At 42.4% G+C, this 24,357-nt stretch overlaps 1 protein-coding gene across 1 annotated transcript; it reads left to right on the top strand.

Moving 5' to 3' along the window:
- Window positions 1-684: 684 nt before the first annotated feature.
- ZNF483 (zinc finger protein 483) lies at window positions 685-18,842 on the top strand. The gene is made up of 6 exons (XM_045195286.2): window positions 685-747; window positions 2,568-3,112; window positions 4,838-4,926; window positions 5,693-5,819; window positions 6,199-6,294; window positions 9,599-18,842. The coding sequence occupies exons 2-6, from the start codon at window positions 2,725-2,727 to the stop codon at window positions 11,179-11,181; spliced, it is 2,283 nt and encodes a 760-aa protein (XP_045051221.2). The 5' UTR covers window positions 685-747; window positions 2,568-2,724; the 3' UTR covers window positions 11,182-18,842.
- Window positions 18,843-24,357: the final 5,515 nt, after the last annotated feature.

Below are 24,357 nucleotides of genomic sequence, written 5' to 3'. Positions count from 1 at the left end.
AGAGAGAGTGAGGAGGCCATCATGACCGGAGCAAGGGAGAAGGGGAAGAGGTCAGGGAGGTCATGGGTGCCCAGATTCCATAGGCTTTATAGGCCTCTGTGAAAACATGGTTTTTTACTCGAAGTGAAACGGGAAGCCTTGCAGAGCTTTAAGCGGAGGAGGGGCATACGCTGGTTTACGTTTTTAAAGCATCTTTGGCTGTGGCGTGAAGAGTGAAATCAAGAAACTATTGCAATAATCCAGGGGATGCATGATGGTGATTTGGACCATGGGGGCGGGATGACAGTCATAAAATTGATGTTCATTTAACTCGAGTTGCAGCATTTATCATAGCTTGTATTGCATGCATTAGTGATATGTTTCTGCGGTGGGTTTTTCCAGCCTCGATTTCAGGGAAGGGTAGAGAGGGGAGAGGGGGCGGGATGATTTGACGTTACCAAGGAGACACAACATCATAGACCTGAAAACCTCAGAAGGTTCTAGGCTTTTAGGCCTCTGGCGCAGCAATAATTCTGTGGCCGAGCCCACCAGCGGCTTCCCAATGATCGTGCGCAACAGGCGAGGGTGAGAGCCTATGGAAAGCACAGGACTTTCGCAAAGCCAGAGGAGCGCACCCCGGGAATCGTAGTTCTGCCCTGTCGCGCAGGCGCAGTGGTCCCCAGCGAGCTTGCGCGCGCAGCTTCTGCAGGACTATCTTCTAGAAGCTCATTGCGGTAGAGGTGGTCCTGGCTGCGGGTTCTGATGCAGGTAGTGATTTTCCCGGGCTCATAGTTTGGGGGCCAAGGCCTCGTGGCCGGCTCCGAGAACGCACTTGGAGCGGGGTGGGAGCCGAGGGCAGCCGTCCTATCTGGCTGCCCTCCCAATGCCACAGCTCCTGTGGGAGGTGGGCACTATGCTAAATGACTGAGTTTTCCTCTGTCCCCTCCCTGCTCCCGGGGTCTCGCTGCTTAGGTACTTTTGCATTTTGGGCGGGAAAATTATTTGTTGTGTGTGCGTTGGGGGCGAGGAGCGCTGTCCCGTGTATTGCAGGATGCTTAGCATCCCTTGCTGTAATCGCTGGGTACCAGTAGCACCTCTCCAACCCAGTCATGATAACCAGAATGTGGTCAGACGTTGCCAACGTACCCAATAAGGCAAATCCCTACCTGACGCGTGTTAGAGAACTTCTTTCTGTCTGCGTCACATTTTCGCGGTGCCTCTGTTGTAAGCTCTCTGCAGACCGAGGCAAGTGTCTTAGTCACCACAGAGTCCTTAGGTGCCCAACAAGGCGCCAGGTACGGGGTAAGCACCTAATATTTGGCAGAGGAATAAATGACGTCATGCATGCTGTGTGCTGGGAACTGTGCTTAGAGGTGGGTAATTATTGGTACCAGGGATGAAATAGGAGATTTGTTCTGGCACTTGCTGCAGTATAGTACATCTCAGGCTGTATTGTCATTTCTTGGGTGCTCCGTAAGTGTGGGGACCCTGTCTGATCTGTCCGCGCCTGCCTCCCTAGTGCCCCGTTCCCAGCTCGTCGAACATGTTGGGTTATTTGTAGAATGAAAGAATGCGTGTCACACAGGGCAGGCTCTCTGCAGAGGAGCAACTGGGGAGCAGAGAAAGCTTCACACAAGAGGTGACAGTTGAAAGGATGGAAAGGTAGACAGTTTTAAAGAATGGAAACACGTTTGCTTGAAGAGGGAAGGAAGATGCATTTCAAGGAGAGGGTGTGGCGCTAGTGCAAAGGATGGAAGGGGGTGGAGTGTCTGGGGACCTGGAGATACCTTTCTATGGCTGCAGTGACCGTCAGGGGCAGCTGGAGCTCTAGAGCTGAGGTCATCAGGGCAAGGTCTCTAGATCATCATGCATGGCCTCAGCGTTTGAATTTTTACCTCGAGACAGCTGGGGATGGATCGTGTTTTGCATACTAGAAAGAATCCTTAGGCTGCATTGTGACACTGGATTGAAGAAGCCTGGTCTTACGTAGTTTCAGTAGGATAGAATGGAGAGGTTCTTAGGAAATGAAACTGCCAGAATTGGGTTATTGATTATGTGAGCAATTTGATAGGCAAATAGGAAATCTGACTTCCAAGTGGAGCAACTGGTGGAAATGTGTGGCCATTCACTGAGAGAGGAGTCACTGAATAGCGCTGTGACTGGATCCACTTGTAGCCATGCTCCTCTTGTGATCACTTTTGCTTAGGAGGAGTATTTATTTATTCGAAAGAACTGTTTCCTTGGAGAACGCCTTTAATTATCCGTGGTAACTCCTTGGCTTTTCACCTGCAAAGAAAATGGTTTTCAGGGCACATGCCTGGCTTGCCTGCCAGGTCCCCGGTAGAGGGCATGCAAGAGGCAACGATTGGTGTATCTCTTACACATCCGTATTTCTGTCTCCCCCCCATCTCTAAATAAATAAATACAATCTTGAAAAAAAGGAAATTATTCTTTTAATATAGTAGTTGGGCAGTGCTGTTTTAGATCTCTGAGAATATGTATACACACACACACCAAACCATGAACAATGTTTTTAGGGTTTATGATTTGTTTCACTTATTTAATAAATATCTTACATTTCTTAACAGTTTCTGCAAGACCATAAACTGAATCCTTGGAATCGTGATATTGGCTGTGTGTAGTGCCTGTTGGTGAACTGTACTGATATTCAACTAGAGACTGAAGGGGACCGAATTCTTGCTGGTGACACGCTTTGCAAGCCATAGTACCGTACCTGCGAACAGCATGACGGCCATCTCCCCAGAGCCTCAAACTCTGGCCTCAAATGAACAAAACAAGGTCCTAAAAATGGATACACTTGAGGGTGAAGAAACAACCCTAGGAGGAAACGCTACTGACCCAGAGTCTGTCAGACAGAGGTTCAGGTGGTTTTGTTACTCAGAAGAGGCTGGCCCCAGAAAAGCCCTGAATCAACTCTGGGAGCTCTGCATTCAGTGGCTGAGACCAGACATCCACACAAAAGAACAGATTTTAGAGCTTTTGGTGTTTGAGCAATTCCTGACCATTTTGCCTGGGGAGATCAGGATTTGGGTAAAGTCACAGCATCCTGAGAATAGTGAAGACGTGGTAACCTTAATAGAGGACTTGACCCAAACGGTTGAAGAAAAGGAAGGTGAGATTTATAGATGGAGGGAGTGAGGGGGTAAGATCTCCTTCGCGTATGAGAGTGAACATCCCAAAAGAGAGCAGTCTGTTGCTAAAGAGGAGACTTAAGTCTAAGTTTGGAGGTGGGACTGGGTTTGAATTGGCCCTGCCTTTTACTGTGTGATCTTAGGCAAGCTGCATAACCTCTCAGAACTTTAGGTTTTTTATCTGTAAAAAGGGGATCCCATCTTATCTACCGTTTTGAGGATTAACTAAGGGAAGAATTAATACATGGTAGATGCTCAAGAAATACTAATTTCTTTCTCTTTACCCTTGAGCAAGAGGGGACTTTCGAATACAGGAGAAAGAAGTCACCTGAAAACGTTTGGAGTCACAAGCAGGTCACCCAGCCAGGCCTGGGCGTCTCGCTGCTGTGCGTGCGGTCGCACGTTTCGAAGATGCAGCTGCCCAGCATCTGCGATGATGGCAATGTGCTCTGCACTCTTGCATTTCAGATTCAGCATTCGAAATGCGGCTAGTGCAAATGAGGAGTTGAAGTTTTAATCAGACTTGAATTTAAATAGCCATGTGTGGCCGGCAACTACCCTGGTGGGCAGTGCAGTTCCGTAGCCTTAGGGAACAGTTGACTTACATTTTCATAATTACATTATTATACATTATATGTAGATGTATAAAAATAAACTATGAATTATAACATGATTACATCACTAAAATACTGATAAGTCTAGGGTGGCTAGGCTTTGGAGAGCATGTGGTTCAACTTTTATAAAATCCCTCTGTGTGCTGCAAATATTCCACATATTTTTGTATATTATTTACCATCAGGCTCTCGGTACACGTGTGTGACAGTTTGTGTTCTTCTACCGGGAGTTCTGAGGCAAATGGGGAAATAGCATTCCCCTCCACAGACCTGATTTGTTGTCACACAGCTCCTTTGTGTGCCTAGAATTTGGGCTTCCCGACTCCACTCTAACTTACCTGTCACTGCAACATGCCGCTTACACAAAACCGGGCCTCTGTGCCCCTGCCATCAAGTTCGTGAAGTGACAGCTCTAGCCTTCGGTCAGCTAGAACGGTTTCCGTGACACAACCCCTCTTTCCGCTTCGATAGCATAATTCTCATTCTTAATGTCCATTGTTGGCTCTAATCAATAAGCTGCCTAAAGTTCTTTCCATAACAAAGTGAAGTATGATTTTTAAAAAATACTTCTCTCTTATTAGAAGTGTAGTTACCATCTCAGGAGTATGTACTGTGTTCAGTTCATAGGTGCAGATGCCTGATTTCTGTCTTTGGGAATTGTGGGTGCCTTCAGAGGTGGAGTCCGTTTTTGACACCAGTTTGGCGCTTTCATTTATAAGTGGCTCTTGTGCAAGGCCTTGTGGTAGGACTGTGAAGAAAAAAAAATACATAAAATAAATATGTAGTTTGACCTTAACATATCTTATAAAATACTAAAAATAATGTTTTACAAATTAAATACATTAAACTTTGGGTACATGGAATGAATGAAATCAGTTTTTTGTGAGCTTAGGAATTGAAAGGATATTCTACGGGATAGGGAGAAAAGCTTGAGTTTTAACAGGAAACTGTACCTGTGGTTCTTTCTGCTTTAAAAACTTGAGGAAAACTTTTTGCTATTTCTTAGGACCTTTTCCTCCGGAGACATATAAGAATTTCTAGTCTGAGGAATTGATTTCAAAGACTGGGCTGTGTTTTTTCTTTCCTTCTTAGACCCAGCTTCTCAAGATTCTGTTGTTTCCCAAGAGGAGAGCCCTGAAGAAGATAAAACTGTTTCTGTCTTTCCAAATACTGAGTCTGGGGTAAGCTTCCTTTCACTGGTTTCATTCTCAAGTGAGTACGTGCTGACCTCCTACTGGTGGGTGTAACAGTACTAGATAGAATCATGAAGACAGTCTTCAATTCACATTCTTCAAAGTTATTCTTCACATGCTATTTTATTTCAGTTTGGTGAAGATGTCACAAGTCTGCCTCTAATAAAAACAAAAACAATTATTTGCTAAAATGTAACAGTTATTCCTGATAAAAACTGCTCAGGTGAAAAGAGAATTACATTTCCTAACATGATAAAAAACATCCCCAGCTGGAGAGCATTGGAAAATAAAAAGCAGGCCCTGGCTGGGTTCCCCGTGGGTTAGAATGTCGTCCCGGTACACCAAGGTTGTGGGTGTAATCTCCAGTCAGGGCGCATACAAGAATCAACAATGAATGCATAGACAAGTGGAAGAAGAAATCGATGTTTCTCTTTCTCTCTCTCTCTCTCTCTCTTTCTTTCCCCCTCCTCTCTATAAAATCAATAAATTTTTTAAAAAAGTAACATTTAAAGAAAAGGTAGTCCTTACAATGCTCGTGAAAAGATACAGATGTTTTCATCTTACTGCTATTAATGAGTATTTTTCTGACTATTCTGGCCAGTGTACTACGGTAAGAAAGAAATGAGGTAAGTATTGGTAGCTTGCTTTGGAATCCTTAGAAACTTAAATACTATCAAAACTAACCACTTCTCTGAAATCTTAGGGTCTATTTAGGAATAATCCAATGCAAAAAAGACTGTGTTTGGTGTTCTAGGAATCCGTGACGTTGGAGGATATAGCTGTGAACTTTTCCAGAGGAGAGTGGAGGAAGCTGGAACCTTTTCAAAGGAAGCTGTATAAGGAAGTGCTGCTGGAGAACTTTAGGAACCTAGAATTTGTGGGTAAAGACACCTTTTATGATCCAGCATCTAACATGGGTATCTTTTGGTCTGCTGTTATTGAAAGATGAGAGCTATTCACTGTTTTGCCTGGGCATGAAGGCTCTGGTGATATGATTAATCCTAAAATTGGGTCCTAAGAATGTACTTTGCTGCGGTGTTTACTCAAAAAAAAGTGCCTCTCCTTCCTTGAATTGGAAGTCTTGGCCATCATGTTGCTGTTGTCAAGGCCATACCTTCCCCGTGTTCTCCTCAAATTTCAGTATTGACGTCTGTATTTGACAGCCTCTTCCCTTCCCTAGAGAACCCGAAGCTATGTGTGAGTGTTGATTGTCTTGTTCTATGGCAAGCAGCCGCTTTTCATTCTTTTCTCTCTGGGCAGGCTTTCCAGTTTCCAAGCTAGATTTGGTTTCCCAGCTAAAGTGGGTTGAACTGCCCCAGCTGCTGGAAAAAGAGGTCTCAAAAGGCTCCAGACCAGGTGAGTTGGTGAAAGGTAGAGGAGGAAATTAAAATGGTTGCTTGCCAAGTCATTCGGGAAGCGCTTTTGAAATGCTGGGTGGGCCATATGCTAACATTAAAATAGAATGATTAGACTGTATAGCTTGCCCTCCTGGAATGTTCATTTTAACAGGAAGACTCTCTTAGTTTGGGTTCTCTGAGGAGTAGATGCCAAGACATGATTAGCTGTGCCAGAGACTTACTGGGGGAAATTCCAGTGAAAGAAAAGGGGTTGGGCTCTGGAGGAATCTGGGAATGACGTCAGAGGGTGATGCAGGTCTAACACCAAAGAATGAGAGGGGAGGAAGGGTAGGTAAGAAAAGTCTTAGACTAACATGCAGTTTAAGAAAGTCAAGAAAGCCCTACGTCTCACAGAAATGGGCCTGCCTGAGTGTCCTTGCTATGCTTGTCATGGACCAGGACCAGTCACGGGAGGGTGGCCTTGGCGTGAACACCACAGAGGATTCATAGAGCAGCAGCAGGTTCTGTTAGGTGTCAGTGAAGTGCCTCAGAGGAGATCTGAAGGGTGCATTTTTGTGGACACCATCAGTGCAGACATCGGAACAAAAAGTGTTCATGATGGGACTTACGCCATAATAATGGCGTGTATAAGGAGCAGTGGAAAAGCATAGGAGCAAGAGCGTAATTAGCATCCGAGTCGCATCTTGAAGGATAAATACGAATTTTCCCAGAGGACAGCATGTGGAGTATAATCCCATTTTTGTTTAAAGCAATAGCTTATATACATGTATATGTCTGAATATAGATATATGTGGATTTTTAATGTCTGGAGAACATTCATGTTAATACTGGTTATTTTTGAGGTGTTAATATTCTTTCTTTATCTTCCCTCATGTAAAAATTTAACAATAAATATATAAAATTTACACTTAAAACATAATTACTTATATGTCAATACCTTAGTTTATTTTAAAGGAAAAAACAATAATTTGCACTAATCCATCTTCTTAACTATTCATTTTAGTCAACCTACTGGCTGTTTTCAGTGTAGTTACACAAATAAAAGACAGCGATTGCCTTTTATTTAAGTCGCATTTTAGAGAGTATTTCCAAAAATGGTTTCTAAAAATGTTTTGAGTAAAATCTAGCAGCAGTGGTATAAATATATGTTCCTCCCCCTTACATAAAAGAAGCATCATTTAGATGTACAACTTGTTTAGAAAGTCATTTGCAACAGACGGGAGAAAAAAGTTTTTGACAGGCAAAACAGAGCCAATAACCATAATTTATCAAAAAGCTCATGTAAAACAGTAAGAAACACTGAGTCTATTAAAAAATGGGCAAAGAACTTGAGCAGATAGCTGATAAGATGAAAAATAACTGACAGTATTAAAATTTAAATATCTGTGGATGTGAAAATAGAACTCCAAGTCACTGGTCACCCGTGAAGTATACATTTAAAGCAACCATACTGGTTGTTACAGATCAGATTCACAAAAACTTCAAGATCATTTGACTAGAGATGATTACGCAGATACTTCTGCTCATCATTCTTCACATGGTAATGAAACGTTTCTACCCTTCGGTTCAATAATTTCATTTCTATGACTCTCTTTTGAGGAGATTTTTGAAAAAGATTTTATTTATTTTTAGAGAGAGGGAGAAAAAGAGAGAAAAACGTTGATGTGAAAGAGAAACATTGATCGGTTGCCTCTCATACACACCCTGACCAGGACAGAACCACAACCCAGGCATGTGCCCCTGACTGGGAATTGAACTGGTGACCCTTTGCTTTGTGGGACAAAGCCCAACCAACTGAGCTACACTGGGTTAGGGCAGGAAATATCCATCATTTGATAAACACTCAATAAGGGAATAATTAAATAAACTAACACATGTTATATTAACATATAAATATAGTAACACAGAATGAATTATTATGTATCTAATTAAAATTATCTTTATGAAGAATTACCAATGAGCTCTGACTGGTGTGGTTCAGTTGGTTGGGTGTTGTCCCGCAACGCAAAGGGTTACAGGTTTGATTCCCAGTCAGGGAGCATGCCTGGGTTGTGGGTTCAGTTGCTGGTCAGGGCACATATGACTGGCAACCGGTTGATGTTTCTCACTCATGTAAATGTTTCTCTCCCTCTCCTTCTCCCTCCCTACCCCTCTCTCTAAAAGGAAATAAATAAAATCTTAAAAAAACAAACAAACAAACAGTGAGATGGGAAAGAATTGTGAATGAGAAAAATAACCCTACATATTACTCATGGTTTTTCTATTCTAAAATACAGAACAATTTTTAGAAGAAAGTGCAGTTGTTAACGATAGTTAATTTCTGGAAAATAGGATTTTGTGTTTTATAGTTATCTGTCTAAAAATAACTTTATAGAAGTGTCTGCAATCTCATAATTAAGAGCCAGGATGAATGATGTGGTTAATAAATGAATTCAAGGCTTCGAGAATGGCATCAACAGTGTGGTAGTGGAGAAAGTTCTGTGGAGGTGGAGGGACTTCAGCCCTAAGCCCTGTCAAATTTGTATGTCTGAGATAGTGAAGGTGCTGTGGGATTGCATTCTAGGTGGTGTGAAGTATCAAGACTAAAAGAATAGGATTGAAAATGCTGTAGTATGTTATGAACAGTAAATAGATGCCTGACTAGAGTGTCCGTAAGGTTGATAGGGCCAGATGGTGGTAACTTTTGAAAGTCTGGCAAAGATGCCATTGCATATCTGTGAGGCAATGACGTCCATAAACAGTGCTATTGGACCGCTGTCAAGCGACACAATACAGTATAGGGACCAAAGCTTGGGCTTTAGTGTCAGACTAGGTTAAAAATCTGGCTCTGCCAGTGTAATACGTGTGACTTTGGGTATGCTACTTAGATTCTCTATCCCTGCTTGTCACATCTGTAAAACAGGGATAATAGCAGGGCCTACTTCCTAGAGTTTGTTGTGAAAATTAAGTGAAATAACATATAAAACATTTGCTATTTGGCCTGGCATTTGGTAAGTATTCAGTAACTATTGGCACTATTATTATTGTTTGAACCTATTATAGAAACTGGAAATGAGGGTGAGAACTTGGATTTCTAACTATAAAGCATAAACTTTTCATCTTCAATATTTTTCATAACCTCTGTGCTGCCCTACTTTCTCTGGATCACTCTTTTCTCCCTTGTTTTAGAAGACTGTTTGAGAACTGTCCAAGTCGTAATCCTCAGAGTCATTACTGTCCCTATTCCTACTTCATTCCCAAATACAGCACCTTCCTTTATTACAAACAGGAAACATTCTGTGTTGTTGTTGTTTTTTTTTTAGAGTGTGAACCTAGAAGTGACCTGGAGAAATCTGTTCAAAATCAAGATGTTCTTATGGACGAATCAACTTTAGATAAAATAATAGAAAGGTACCTCGTGGGTGACGATGATGGCTTGACGAGAGAACCTTCGAAACGTGGTAGGTTAGAGAAGGACCGTAGCGGTAGGGAATGTTCACAAGCAGCAGGCACACAAAAGAAAGCTCATAGGAGAAGCAGTAAGGGTGAGGAATCTGACCCAGATAAGGGCCCCTTTGGACGTCATTCCAAGGACACTTCAGATATAATGAAACACGTGAGGGCCTACTTAAAGAAGAAGTCTCGGAGGTATAACGAAAGCAAGAAACGCTTTAGCTTCCATTCAGACCTTATTACGAACCGCAAAGAGCACATGGGAGAAAAGCCACGGAAACGTAGTGAAGGCAGGAAAGTTTTAAGTCACTCCTCCTCTCGTACTGAACATCAGAAACATCAGAAAATTTACATGGGGACCAAGCCACAGAAGTGCACTAACTGTGGGATAGACTTTACTCAAAGCTTATCCCTTGTTAAGAGAAGAAAAACCCCTATATGTGAGAAATGTTGGAAAAGTGGAAGTCGGGAAAATGAATGTCAGGATGAAACCTCAAAGAAAGATGAGGGAGTAGAGACTGCAGAAAAAACCCATAAATGCAGCAAATGTGGTAAAGCCTTCAGCTATAGTGCCTCCCTGAGCAAACATCAGAGAACGCACACCGGGGAAAAGCCGTATCTGTGCAATGAGTGTGGAAAGGCCTTCAGTGACAGTTCATCCCTGACGCCACATCACAGGACTCACAGTGGTGAGAAGCCCTTCAAGTGTGATGACTGTGGGAAAACGTTCACGCTCGCTACCCACCTCATTAAACATCAGAGAACTCACACTGGAGAAAAGCCCTATAAGTGCAAAGAATGCGGGAGACCCTTCAGTGACAGTTCATCTCTTATTCAACATCAGCGAATTCATACTGGAGAAAAACCCTACACTTGCAACAATTGTGGGAAATCCTTCAGTCATAGCTCGTCGCTTTCCAAGCATCAGAGAATTCATACCGGAGAGAAACCCTATAAATGTGGCGAATGCGGAAAAGCCTTTCGACAGAATTCTTGCCTCACCCGGCATCAGAGAATTCACACTGGAGAAAAACCGTACTTATGTAACGATTGTGGAATGACTTTTAGCCATTTTACGTCTGTGATTTACCATCAGAGGCTCCATTCGGGAGAGAAACCCTACAAATGCAGCCAGTGTGAGAAAGCCTTCCCCACCCATTCGCTCCTCAGTCGTCATCAGAGAATTCATACTGGAGTAAAACCGTATAAATGTAAAGAATGCGGAAAATCCTTCAGTCAGAGCTCCTCTCTGAATGAGCATCATCGAATCCATACCGGAGAGAAGCCCTACGAGTGTGACTACTGCGGAGCAACCTTTAGTCGCAGCTCGATCCTCGTAGAGCATCTAAAAATTCACACTGGAAGAAAAGAATATGAATGTAAAGAATGTGAGAAGACATTTAAAAGTAATTCGGGCCTCCTCAGACATCGGGGATTTCACTCTGGAGATTAATTCTTATGCTGCAGTAAGGAGGGGGGCAGCATTTAATCACCACTGTCCCTTATCAGGCACCCGGATGTAAATTCGCACCACGTTGATTAGTAGCTGCAACTCTGATGGGTTGTCAGCTAGGAAAAGCAGACTTTTCCCCATTCACCTTTCTCTGCAAGGATGTTAACTTTTGGAAGATAGTCGTTAGGGCTGGGAAAGTCACGTGGAAAGTGCAAATAGTGTGAGATGTGAAGTGAATGTAAAAGGCAGGGAGGTGTGCCCAAGACCCACCCTTTTAACCTCTCCAGAAGATTTCCCTCTCTTCTAGCGTCCCCTCCACTGCCACGTAGTGTAGTAAAGAACTTGGTTGCAGTCATATCACCTGGATTCTGTCCCCGTTTGCCAACCAGGCCGCTCTATGACCTTGGGCAAGTTCGACCTTCCTGAATTTCAGTTTCTGAACTGGTAGAACGAAAGGTTGGGATTAATAATTTCTCTGTGGGTTTTTTTTTGTACCTCATATTTTCTGAAGCTGTGGAAGTAAGTTAAACGTTTTTGATTCGTCGGAATTTTCAAGTTTCTGTAGTAGAAAATCACTCATTTAGGATAGTGAACTTCTGACTTCGTGAGACTGTAGTATCCTTTTTGAAGACTGGATGCCTTGAATACTTGAATACTTGATGCTGGAATGCTATAAACAAGAAGGAGGCAGTGAAGCTGAAGCAAGTTTGCCTTCAGGGAATGTTTTAACTGGACAAAGCACCCTAACCTGTTTTTCCTTGGGCGTTGGTTGAGAGGATTGAGATTCTAAAGGGTGTGCACCCCAACCAGCTCAGATGAGAGAGTTACAGTCCTAGGAACAATGGATTGGGGGAGGGGGGGAGGGGTGGTGGGAGGAAACGGGTGCTGAAACAGCTATTCTGGATGGGTTGCCTTTTGCAACATAGAATTTTATTTTTTTAAAGTTTTGCCTATTAACTAAGTGCAGCTTCCTGTCATTGGAGTGTAAACCTTCTGTATGGCAAAGGTCACAAGCTAAAGTTGGGCCCTTTGACATGTTTTAGTTGGTCTGCAGGATAAAGGGGTGTGTGTGTGTGTGTGTGTGTGTAATTAGTAGCCACCATTTAAAAGACAGGAAATTTCATACCAAAAAAAAAGGCTCATTTTGAAAAATAAAAGGAATGGCAACACTAGGCCCATGTTTCAGCGGGACAGCCAGGTGGTTTGGGGCAGCAGCTGCTACCTTTAACAGGGAATCGACTACTTGCCAAGTTCTCTGTTATGTAAGCTGACTTGCCCGCTGTAGGAATTTGATATTCTGATCCCCTACCATCTGGAGAATACATGTTCTAACCTCTAAAGCCACCCTATTGCTAGTCAGTACAATTCAAGAAAAGGAGTTAGAAATTGTAATAATAAATTTACATTTACGTTTTCTGTTGTGAGATTAGACCTCAAAAGAATAGAGGATACAGATATTAGTGAACTATTTCTTACTAATGTCATTGGTGGAGTCTGAATAATAGTTTCTAACTGAAAAAGGCACTAAAAACCCTAAGTCGGTTAGATTGGGGCCTCAGGGCATAGGGTTCTGGAGGAGCCCCACTGATTCAACGGTGGTGCAGAGTTCCTGGAGTTGCAATTTGAGGCTGTGTGTATAAAAAGAGAAAGCAAGAAACACATGGCTTATCAAAGCGAGGAGACCCGTAACACACACCTGAGACACAGCAGTATTTGCTGTGATTTAGTGGGTTTCGATTTGCATCGCTACCTCTGAATACTGTGTTCGGTTTCTTGTGCCCTCACTCCCCCAAAGCCTGTGGTTCAAGTACTGCTGTGTGATGAACTGATCCGCATACTTACTGCTGAATAGACCAACCAGAGATGTTTAGACATAAAGAACTATGGCTTATGAGAACTATTCATCCTGACTTTTGGGGTTTTTTTAAAAAAGATATAAACCCTGGTTGGTTTTTCTCTGAGATCTAAACCCTAGTTTATTTCTGTCTGAAAAGATATAATTTATAGAAAGAATTAAATTTGTAAAATTCTTGAGGAGAGACTTGTTCTTAGGATGTGTACTTTAAAATGATGACCTTGCTTTAAAAACATGGTTTGATGAATTTCTATTGAAGAAATTGATTTCAAGTCACACCACAAGACAAGGCTTCTGTCAATGAATTTACTTGTTTTAAAATTCTTCGTTTAATGTGGTAAAATTGCATAGCGTGACGCTGACCTTTTTAACCCTTCTGGGGGTACACTTCAGCAGCACGAAGACATTCGCAGTATTGTGCCATCATCACCGAATTCATCTCCAGACCTTCTTCCATCACTCCAAACTGAAACTCTACTCATTTACCCAGAGCTCCCCACTCTCCCCCCCGCCCCCAAGCCTCTGGTAACCACTGCCTTTCTGTTCCTTATGAATTTGACTCTTCTAGGTACCTCATATAATGGATTCGTTTAATTTTTGTCCTTTTGTGCCTGGTTTGTTTCACTTGACGTAATGTTTTTGAGGTCCATGTAGTGTGTGTCAGAATTTCGTTCCTTTTCAAGGCTGAGTAATACTCTATTGAGTGTATATATTACATTTTGTCCATCCTTTCACCTGTCGATAGCCATTTCAGTCATTTCCACCATTTGGGCTGTAAATAACTCTGCCCTGAACAGTGAGTCCCTGCTTTCCGTTGTGTTAGGTAAGTAGCCTAGCAGTGGAATTGGCTGATGTCCTCAAGTTTTATTCTTGTGTGTGACGGGGTTTTCTTTTTTAAGGTGGAATCATATTCCACTGTGTGTACACGACAGGTTTTTAAACCCATCCATCAATACATATTTAGGTTGCTTCTGTCTCTTGGCTATTGTGACATAATGCTGTAATGAACATGGATGTGCAAATAATCTCTTTAAATCTATTACCAGTCTTTTGGGTATATACCCAGAAGTGGGATTGCTGACTCACATGGTAATCATACTGACTTTTTGAGGAACCTCCATCCTGTTTTCCATAGTGGCTGCGCCATTTTACATTCCTACCAACAGTGCATAAAGGTTTCTTCACATCATAGCAACACTTACTATTTTTTATATATATATTTTAAAGATTTTATTTATTTATTTATTTTCAGAGAGAGGGGAAGGAAGGGAGACAGAGAGGGAGAGAAACATTGATGTGTGAGAGAAACATCGACTGGTTGCCTCTCACATGCCCCCATTTGGGAACCTGGCCCACAACCCAGGTAGGTATATGCTGACTGGGAATCGAACTGGCAAACTTTTGGTTTGCGGGCCAGCGCTCAGTCCATGGAGCCACACCAGTCAGGGCTATTTTCTGTATTTTTGATCCTGGCCATTCTAACAGATGGGGTTTTCATTTGCATTTCCCTGATGATTAGTGATGTTGAAAATCTTTTCACATGCTTGTTAATCATTGTATGTCTTAAGGGAATTGTCTCTTTAGGTCCTTTGCCCGTTTCTGTCCTTTGCCCATTATTTAATTTTTTGTTTTTCAGTTTTAGCTGGGTTTTTTTTTTATCTACTCTAGATATTAACCCCTTATCAAATTTATAATTTGCAAATATTTTATCCCATTCTGTTGATAGCATTGGAATATTTTCCATTTTCTTGGCACTGTTTCCTTTGCTGCACAGAAATTTTTAAGTTCGATATAGTCCCATTTCCCTATTTTTTGCCTTTTCTTCCCCTGTGCTTTTGGTATCATGTCCAGTAAATCATTGCCAAATCCAGTGTCCTGAAATTCTCTGCCCCACCCCCCCATGTTTTTTTTTAGGCATTTCATAGTTTCAGTTCTTACCTTTAGGCCTTTAATCCATTTCGAGTTAATTTTTATATGTGCTATAAGACAAGGGTCCATCTTCATTTTATTGTCTGTGGGTATCCAGTTTTCCCAACACGATTTGTTGAAGAGACTGTGTTTTCCACGCTGTGTAGTCTGCATTCTTGTTGAAGTTCATTTGGTCATATACTCATGGATGCTTTTTTTTTTTTTAACTGTTACTAAGGAACACTTTAAAAAGAGAGATTCTTCCAGGTTGGAGACCTCTGGTGTCTGTCCCCGCAGAATGGTTCTGATAATCTGCCATCTTTGCTAAATCTGTAATTTTTCTGGGAGTTTTTCCCTATTGATATTCACAATGTGTATCATCTTTCTGTAACGTGGGACTAAGGAGAGCACTCCCTTCTGAAGCAACAGTTAATAAGCACCTATTCCCTCATTTCTGCCTTGAAGACTCCTCATTTTGCTCTCTTGATCTGCCAACATGATCGAAGTCTTCCTTTGACTCTCTGAGCATCTTTAAGACAGCTGTTTTAAAGTCTCCGTCTAGGAATGCTGACCTCCGGACTTTCTCAGATGCATTTGCTGTTGATGTATGTTATTCCCTTGAAGGGGTCATCCTTTCCTGCCCCTTTGCGTGACTTTGGATTTTTGTTGCTGAAACTGGACATTTGAATCTTATAGTGGGGTGGCTCTGGTAATTGGATTCCCCCTTTTCCCAGAGTTTGGTGGGTGTATTTTTTTTAACTTTAGGGTGTTTCTGTTCTGGGGATCAGGCTTTGGTGAATGCTTGAAGTTCACTCGGGTCTGTCCTGAGCCGGTCTTCCCCTGGGCAGAGGTAGATGCTTTCTGAATACTCCCTTGTGTGCGTTTTTTCAGTGCCTGCCCCCTAAGAAAAGCAAGTGCTGTTCCTGTTTTTTAAATCCCTTGGAAGCCACTTTAGCTAGTGGGAGATGGAAGAATGGTAGCTTGCCTTTGTGCCTGCTCTTCCGCCATGATCAGAAGCCATCCAAAGTCAGAACCCTGGTGTTTGAAGGAAAAGGCCTTTCTTGCCCACGCTGGCTCCAGCAAGCTGAACTGGAACCGTGGGTTCCACCTCCACAGCCTCCTGCCACAGGACTGGCTGGTGGGTGATGGATGGCTGCTACTGTCCTGAAGGCTAAAACTCACTGCCTTTCATTGTAGCTTACCCGTCAAGTTTTCCTCTGGGAGCTACACATTTTAAAATAGACTCCCATGTTTCAAGAGTGTCACTTTAAATACTTTCTTCCAGTACAGTTGTTGTCTAGGGGGAGAGATGGACTCCTGGCACTTCCTACTCTGCCATCTTTGCTAATGCTCCGATTTCTGTCCTTTCTGGAAGATACCTTCAGCTTTATCTTCCAACTCTGCTACTAAATGTTTTGAATGTTTTATTTCTGTAGTTATGCTTAGATTTTCACGTTCATTTTCTGGTCCTCTGCTTGTCCCTTTTGTATAATAGTATGGTTTAGTTTCATGGGTAAAATTTTCTTTCCTTTGAGGATGCTGATATAGTATCTTCACTGTTATTCTCCCTGCATTACCTGTCTTTCCTCTGAGTTGTTTTTACTTGTATTCTACCTTTCACATTAGAGGCTTCCCTCAAATTTCTGGAAGTCTTTGTCTATTCACAATTAAGAGGAGGGCTCTGAAGAGCTAATTGGAAGGTGCTTCAGTTACTGTAGCACAGTCCAATAGGGATGTAATATGAGCCCCGAGTGTAACCAGATTTTCTAGTAACTACTTTTAAAAAGTAAAAACAAGCAAATACATTTTATTTCAACCAGTATAGCCATCATATTATTTCAACATGTAGTCAGCAGAAAGTTACTGGTGAGATATTTTATGGTGTGTTTTGCCCTGTCCCAAACCCAGCATTTTATCATTACAGCACATCCTGATTCACACTCTAAATTTTCATTTGAAATCCTTGATCCATATTTAGATTTATAAAGCTTAAGAGTTGAAAAGGACCTGATATACTTCTTCTAAACATACTTGGTTGTTATTCTGAATATACATAAGGTTTTGCAATCACTGGATCATGTATCAAAATATGATTTCTCTCTAAAATTATATCTACATTGACAGAGCTGTTCATCTTTTGATTAGAAGAGTTTAGTTTCTCTTGAAGCAAAATCATATTTCAAAACGATAAGTAAATTCACCAACTTTGTCCACTCAGCATTAAGTCACGTTTGGCAAGTTTGTGTGAATGAAACAAAACTCAATTTGTCAGTATCAGCAAACCGTTCTTCACATTTGTCTTTGTTTTTGCAAGTAGGTCACAGGTTTTTCCTGTTCCAAGAAGCTTCAAATCTTAGCTCATTCATATGCAGTGTGATGTTAGGGATAAATGTGAATCACACTGCCCCTTTTAGTTTTTATTATTGAATATCTGACAATCATTTTTTTGTTTTGTTTCGAGAAAATTGTAAATCAGAGTTCCTAGCATAAGAAACCATTGTAAACTTTTATAACTCAACTGCAGAACATCTTCAACAGTTTCATAACTGGCGATGATTATTTTATAGCATTTCCACCTAGCTACTGAAGAATCACGCCTTCTGTATCCGTGACTCTGTATTTGGAGTCTGCTTTGGAAAACTGAGCACAAATATTTTCAGTATCAGACGGTGAAACAAAGCAATGAGGGGAACATCATTCCCTTGCTTTAAAATTCTAGTACATCCGGTCTTTTGACTTTACATAGCTAGAGTTCCATTCTTATAGTGGAAACATTTTTCTGTCTCTAGCTGAAATTCTTCTTTGACAGATGGAAATTGTCAAAAGCAGTGAATTGACATTTCTTTGTAAACTTGGATGTTCTTTGAGACAGAATATGCCCAAAGTTTTCACTGGGCTGTGTCTTACATTGCACAGCTCACCCAAAGCAGAAGATAAATGCTTGTCAAACTTTGAATCAACTGATCTTTGATGTGAATAGAAAATTTTTGTATTCTATGAGCAAAGTTACTTACAGGATTCGTTGAAATTTTCAATTTTTGTAAATGTCGTTTTAAGTCTTTTCCTTATAAGTTTATAACTAAAATACTTTGTTTTTATCATCTCTCCATCTAAGATTCTTTCTGTTTGTGTGTGTATGAGAATTCAAACTGCTTTATAGCTGGCCAAGTTTACAAGCTCAAGTCCTGTTAAAATGTTTAAATTTTTTGTTGGAAATTTAGTTCTCATCTCATGTGACGAATTTCTCGGATTCTTTTTTTGACTATTAGGAGAAGACTTACCCAACTCACTAGATTGTTGCCGAACAGTGACCAAGTATTAGGTGTTGTCTTAAAATACTGTCCAGTGTGGTATCGTTAACACTTTGGTATACACGATAGCTTTCCCATTTCGCTGTGCCTGCAGTAAACCGCAGTGGCCCTTCCTCGCCGGATGTGCACTACGCCCTCTGCCGCTCTTTTTCCTTCCTGCACTAGTCACAGTACTGGCTTCTGCATTGCACTGAATTCTGCCTCGGTCATATGCCTTCATTGCAAATTTAAATATTTCTCTGTATTTTTAACCAGAAAATAGTTTATATTATAATTACAGTAGTAAGTATCTTGATTTATGACTTCTACTGGTATTGCTATAACTTGTGCTGTCCGCATAGGCGTACTTTAACTTGTGCTGTGTACATAAGATACCCAGGTAAACACTGTGATGTTACTTCAGTGCATACGAAACAGTCACCTGAGCTGAATCGGCCTGGTGGTGCTGACTGGACTGGTGACGTGTCCATCTGTGATACTAGAAACAATGCACGCTCCTGTACAAGTGTTACCAACAGCAGTGTCCTGTGCGATGCCAACAGTTGCAGTGAATTGTAGTTCTACCAAAACAATAAAGTGGTGTTTAATGAAAAAGCATTTACTGTGCTTCATTTTTTAAGAAATCTTTTCCCATTCTCAGTAGCCTTAAATGACTGCCATATGGGACAGTAGGGAGTTGGGGTAAGCAGTGCTAGCTACAGAGAACGCCCAAAATCAAAGTGGCTTTACTTCACTGTAAGTTCATTTCCCCGGCAGCCATCCAACACGTATGCTTTCCAACACTGGTAGCTGTGCCACCTGGACCATGTCATCTCCACGTCCCCAGAGGCAGGGAAAGCAAGAACTGGAGCGTCATACAATGTTTTAAAACCTCGGCCTAGAGACCACTTGGAACTACAGGTCCCTACTGGGTGGCAAGTTGTCCCAGGGCGTTGTAACAAACTCATAGGGGCTTCTCGGGGTTTTTAAAATTTTAGGGAAACAACATACGTAATTGCTGGACACAGCACCACCCACTGTTAGGTGGTTTGGACGTATTTGGCAAAGGAACTGTCAGGTATTTCTTTTGGCCCAGCAGCACGGTGAAGAAATGATTGTGGTACTGAGGACCCTGTACCCAAGAGAGTATGGGGACTGCCTGCTGACTTTAAACCAGCTACTCTTCCATTAGCCAGAAGTCGGTCACGTGCCCCTATTGGACCCTCAGTGCAGTCCTCCCTCATCCTGAGAAGATAGATTGCGTCTCGCACCCCCGGCCTTTCCGTCACCACACCCTTCCCTTCATCCCCCACACACAGCATTCTTTCTACCCCAAGGGGGACAGTCCGAAGTTGGACTTGGTTAGTGTTCCCAACTCAAAGTCCAGGGTCTCTGTGTTAGAGGCTTGCGTATGTGGGAGCAGCAGGGCAATTTGTGGGCTTCCCAGAAGGGAGATTGGGTGTTCACTCAGGGTTTGCCTTTGGGACTAAATGTCGGCGACTGTCAAAAGTCACTCTTGGAGCAATGCAGTTTCTCCAGAAGGATCTGGTCTGCAGAGGCTACAAGCCTGGCCACTATGGGGAAGGCAGAAAGCTGCACAGTGAGATGGGAGTTGGAGTACACCCCCTTCTTACAGACTTGCCTTTTATCTGCATTCCGCCCCACATCTCATTTCCACCTCCTCCAGGGCCACGGTACCCAAGTAAAAAGCCTTTCAGGTTGTATTTGGTGAAAGATGATACCTTCATTTTCTGTTGGGGTTATGGAGGGATGGGTAAGCACCTGACCAGGCAAGGTAGGAAGGCATTTGGACTTGACCTGATCTTTATGCATATTGTCAAGTACTGTCTTTCTTTCTAGCCCCTGATTTCCACCCCAGCTCTTCCAGAGTACCTGTACCTCCACCTCCCAAATCTCTGGGTTTCATCAGTACCCTTTAGAAAGCAGTTGTGCCGTTTCCTCCTGTACTAAGTCAATAAAGATTCCTCTAAACAATGTGTGTCTTCATACCGTTTGGGGTTAATGTGTCTCTTTTTCTGTCAACGTTATTGAACTACAGTTTGCATATAAAATTTACCTCTTTTTCAGCTTTACTGAGGTATAATGGAGAACATTTTAAGATAGTTAAAGTATACATGATTTTATATACATATACGTTGTGAAATGGTTCCCCCCACCAGGTTAACACATCCATCACCTCACACGCTTGCTCTCAGCAGATTCTATATAACAAAGTGTTACCAACTGTACTTACCATGTTATCCATTAGATCCTCAGACGTCATTCATCATGTAGCTGAATGGGCCCTTCACTAACCTCTCCCTATTTCCCCAGCCCCAAGCCCTGGCAACCACTTTTCGGCTCTGTTTCTATAGATTTCACATACAAGTGATACCATGCAGTACTTGTCCCTCTGCCCAACTTATTTCACTTACATAATGCCTTCGAGGCTCATCCACATTGTCACAAATGCCAGGATTTCCTTTCTTAAGGCTGAGTAGTATTCCATCATATACAGGGAACTACTGTGTTAAAAACAGCACTGTCTTAATAGTTCATTCCAAAAATTAATTGTGCGTAGACTGTCAGGTGTACTTGAGCCCTTTCCAAAATTCCAACAACAACCAATCAAAAATGTAGTAGCAAAAAATCCTATTTATGGGAAAACCAAGATGGCAGTGTAGGTAGACACACTGCACCTCCTCGCACAACCAGAACTGACAGAAAATCGAACAGCAAGGAAGTCCGACACCAAGTATATAAAAAAAAAAAACATACATCCAGACCGGTAGGAGGGGCGGAGATGGGCACCAGGGTGGAGAGGACTCGAGTGGCCCTGGTGGGACCGAGACTGGCGGAGTGTGGGACTAACGGGGCAGGCAGTCTGACCACTAGCAGACCCTGGGGCCCCACATTCGCACACAGATAAACCAGGACGAACGGTGGGGAGCGAAGCAGACCTCGTAACCCAGGGCTCCAGTGCGGGGAAATAAAGCCTCAAACCTCTGATTGAAAACGCCCGTGGGGGTTGGAGGGCAGCAGGAGAGACTCCCAGCCTCACAGGAGAGGTCGTTGGAGAGACCCACAGGGGCCTAGAGTGTGCACAGGCCCACCCACTCGGGAACCAGCACCAGAGGGGCCCAATTTGATTGTGGGTAGCTGAGGGAGTGGCTGAAATCTGGTGGAGAGGGGAGCGGGCGCCATTGCTTCCTCTAGGCCCCTCCCCCACGTACGGTGTCACAGAGCAGTGACCAGCATTACCCCGCCCCGGTGAACACCTAAGGCTCCGCCCCTTAAAGTAACAGATGCGCGAAGACGAGAAAAAAAAAAAAATGGCCCAAATGACAGAACACTTCAAAGCTCCAGAAAAAATACAACTAAGCGAGGAAGAGATAGCCAACCTATCGGATGCACAGTTCAAAACACTGGTTATTAAGACACTCATAGAATTGGTTGAATTTGTTCGAAAACTAGATGAAAAAATGAAGGCTATGCTAAGAGAAACAAAGGAAAATGTACAGGGAACCAATAGTGATGCGAAGGAAACTGGGACTCAAATCAATGGTGTGGACCAGAAGGAAGAAAGAAACATCCAACCAGAAAAGAATGAAGAAACAAGAATTTGGAAAAATGAGGAGAGGCTTAGGAACCTCCAGGACAGCTTGAAACGTTCCAACATCCGAATTATAGGGGTGCCAGAAGGAGAAGAGGAAGAACAAAAAATTGAAAACTTATTTGAACAAATAATGAAGGAGAACTTCCCCAGTCTGGCAAAGGAAATAGACTTCCAGGAAGTCCAGGAAGCTCAGAGAGTCCCAAAGAAGCTGGACCCAAGGAGGAACACACCAAGGCACATCATCATTACATTAGCCAAGATGAAACAGAAGGAGAGAATCTTAGAAGCAGCAAGAGAAAAGGACACAGTTACCTACAAAGGGGTTCCCATAAGACTGTCAGCTGATTTCTCAGAAGAGACCTTACAGGCAAGAAGGGGCTGGAAAGAAGTATTTCAAGTCATGAAAGGCAAGGGCCTACATCCAAGATTACTGTATCCAGCAAAGCTATCATTTAGAATGGAAGGGAAGGTAAAGAGCTTCTCAGATAAGGTCAAGTTAAAGAAGTTCATCATCACCAAGCCCTTATTATATGAAATGTTAAAGGGAGTTACCTAAGAAAAAGAAGATAAAGAATATGAACAGTAAAAATGACAGCAAACTCACAGTTATTAACGACCACACCTAAAAACAAAACAAAAGAAAACTAAGCAAACAACTAGAACAGAAACAGAACCACAGAAATCGAGATCACATGGAGGGTTATCAATAGGGGATTGGGAGGGGGAGAGAGGGGGGGAAAGGTAGAGAATAAATAGCATAAATGATAGGTGGAAAATAGACAGGAGTAGGGTAAGAATAGTGTAGGAAATCTAGAAGCCAAAGAACTTATAAGTATGACCCATGGACATGAACTATAGGGGGGAATGTGGGAGGGCGGGGGTGGGCAGGATGGAGTTGAGTGAAGGGGCAGAAATGGGACAACTGTAATAGCATAATCAATAAATATATCAAAAAAAATAAAGTAGTTTTATAGCCCTAAAAAAAAAAAAATCCTATTTATGTCAGTAGCAGAATAATAAAACAAAGATCAGTTGACCAGGTAAGTCTAGATATGGAAGCACGTATCTCTGACTAGAACACATATTAAAGATGTATTTCAAATCAAGGTGGAAAGACAGATTATTCCAAAAGCGGTATGGGATAAACTGCTCGTAACTTGGAAAAAATAGAGATGGATGCCTGTCTTACCACTGGGACCACAGTACGTTCCAGAAAGCGATACAGATGGGAGTGAAGGGGACGTGGAGGTCTGTGCCGCTCTTACATTGAAAAAATACGTTAATGCCCACGCGGGAGGCTTTCCCACGAGGTACGTGCCTTGTGCTTGTGGACCTCGCACACTTTGGCCTCACTCGACTACCCCTTGTGTGTATTTCTCCTTCCAAGTAAGCCAGGAGTCCCTTGCGATTTGGTAGCCAGCAAGCTCCCGTCTGTGGCCAACATTCTGTCCTGGACATATTTTTCTTTTCTTAAAATTAACTTACTGTATAATTTACAAACAATAAGATGCACACATTTAAAGGTACCATTTTATGAGTTTTGACAGTTGTCCACCTTATGTAATCCCTACCCCAAAGAACACTGAAATCACCTCCAAAATTCTTTCTCGCCCCTTAACAGTCATTCTCAATCTCCTATTCCCCCGTTTATCACAGATCTAACAAAATTTAAGATGTAAAATTTACAGAATAAAATAGGGGAGAAAAATATTATAACCTTGAGCTAGTCAATGATTTCTTCAGCAAGAAACTTAAAAGCACTAACCATCAGAGGGAAAAAAGGGTAAATATTATCAAAATTAAAAATGCATGCTCTTGAGTTCTGGTTTCTGGTCTGGCATGCGTGTCACTGGCAGTCAACACTCTGTCCTAAGAAGAAAAAAAAGTTTAAAAACTAAAAAATCACCAACTCTTTTTACAATAGATTTTGCGGAGAACTGAGGTCACAGGGAAAAACGCTGCCTGCAAAGTTGGTGCGTCAGACAGGCGGGTACAGAGTCACTGGTTACAGGGGTAGAGGCCCAAGAGCAGAAGCCTCCAAGTGAAGCTGTGCAAGGTTAGGGAAACGGAAACTGCACCAGGGAGTTGCTGGAGGGTCAGGGAGGACAAGTTTGAGAGCTAAGAACCTCAGGGGTGTTCAATCTCAGGGGCGCCCCCACCCCTTCCCTGAGTTGTGTCTCATGCATGTTTTTTTCCCCCCTATGGGGAGGGGGGCACAAAAGGGCAGGAACTTTGACTTTTTAACTGTTACTTGTAACAGTGAATAAGTAGTTTGTTTGTAAGATTCCAAATTCCAAAAGGACAAGAGGGCATGCAGTGTAAAGGTTTTCTCTAGCCCTGCCCTTCAGGCACACCTCCGTTTCCCTTGGAGACCAACCCCATCAGCAGTAGTTTGTTACACCTTCACAGAGGTTTCCCTCACAGACGCACACTTTTCTCTCCCATTTTTTCTCTGTGCTGTAACTTAACCCCTCCTCAACTTGGTGGCAGCATTCGTCAACAGAATT

This window comes from Desmodus rotundus, chromosome 1 (genome assembly GCF_022682495.2).
Source record: "Desmodus rotundus isolate HL8 chromosome 1, HLdesRot8A.1, whole genome shotgun sequence".
NCBI classification, from domain to species: Eukaryota; Metazoa; Chordata; class Mammalia; order Chiroptera; family Phyllostomidae; genus Desmodus; species Desmodus rotundus.
This window is presented reverse-complemented; position numbering and strand designations above follow the sequence as displayed.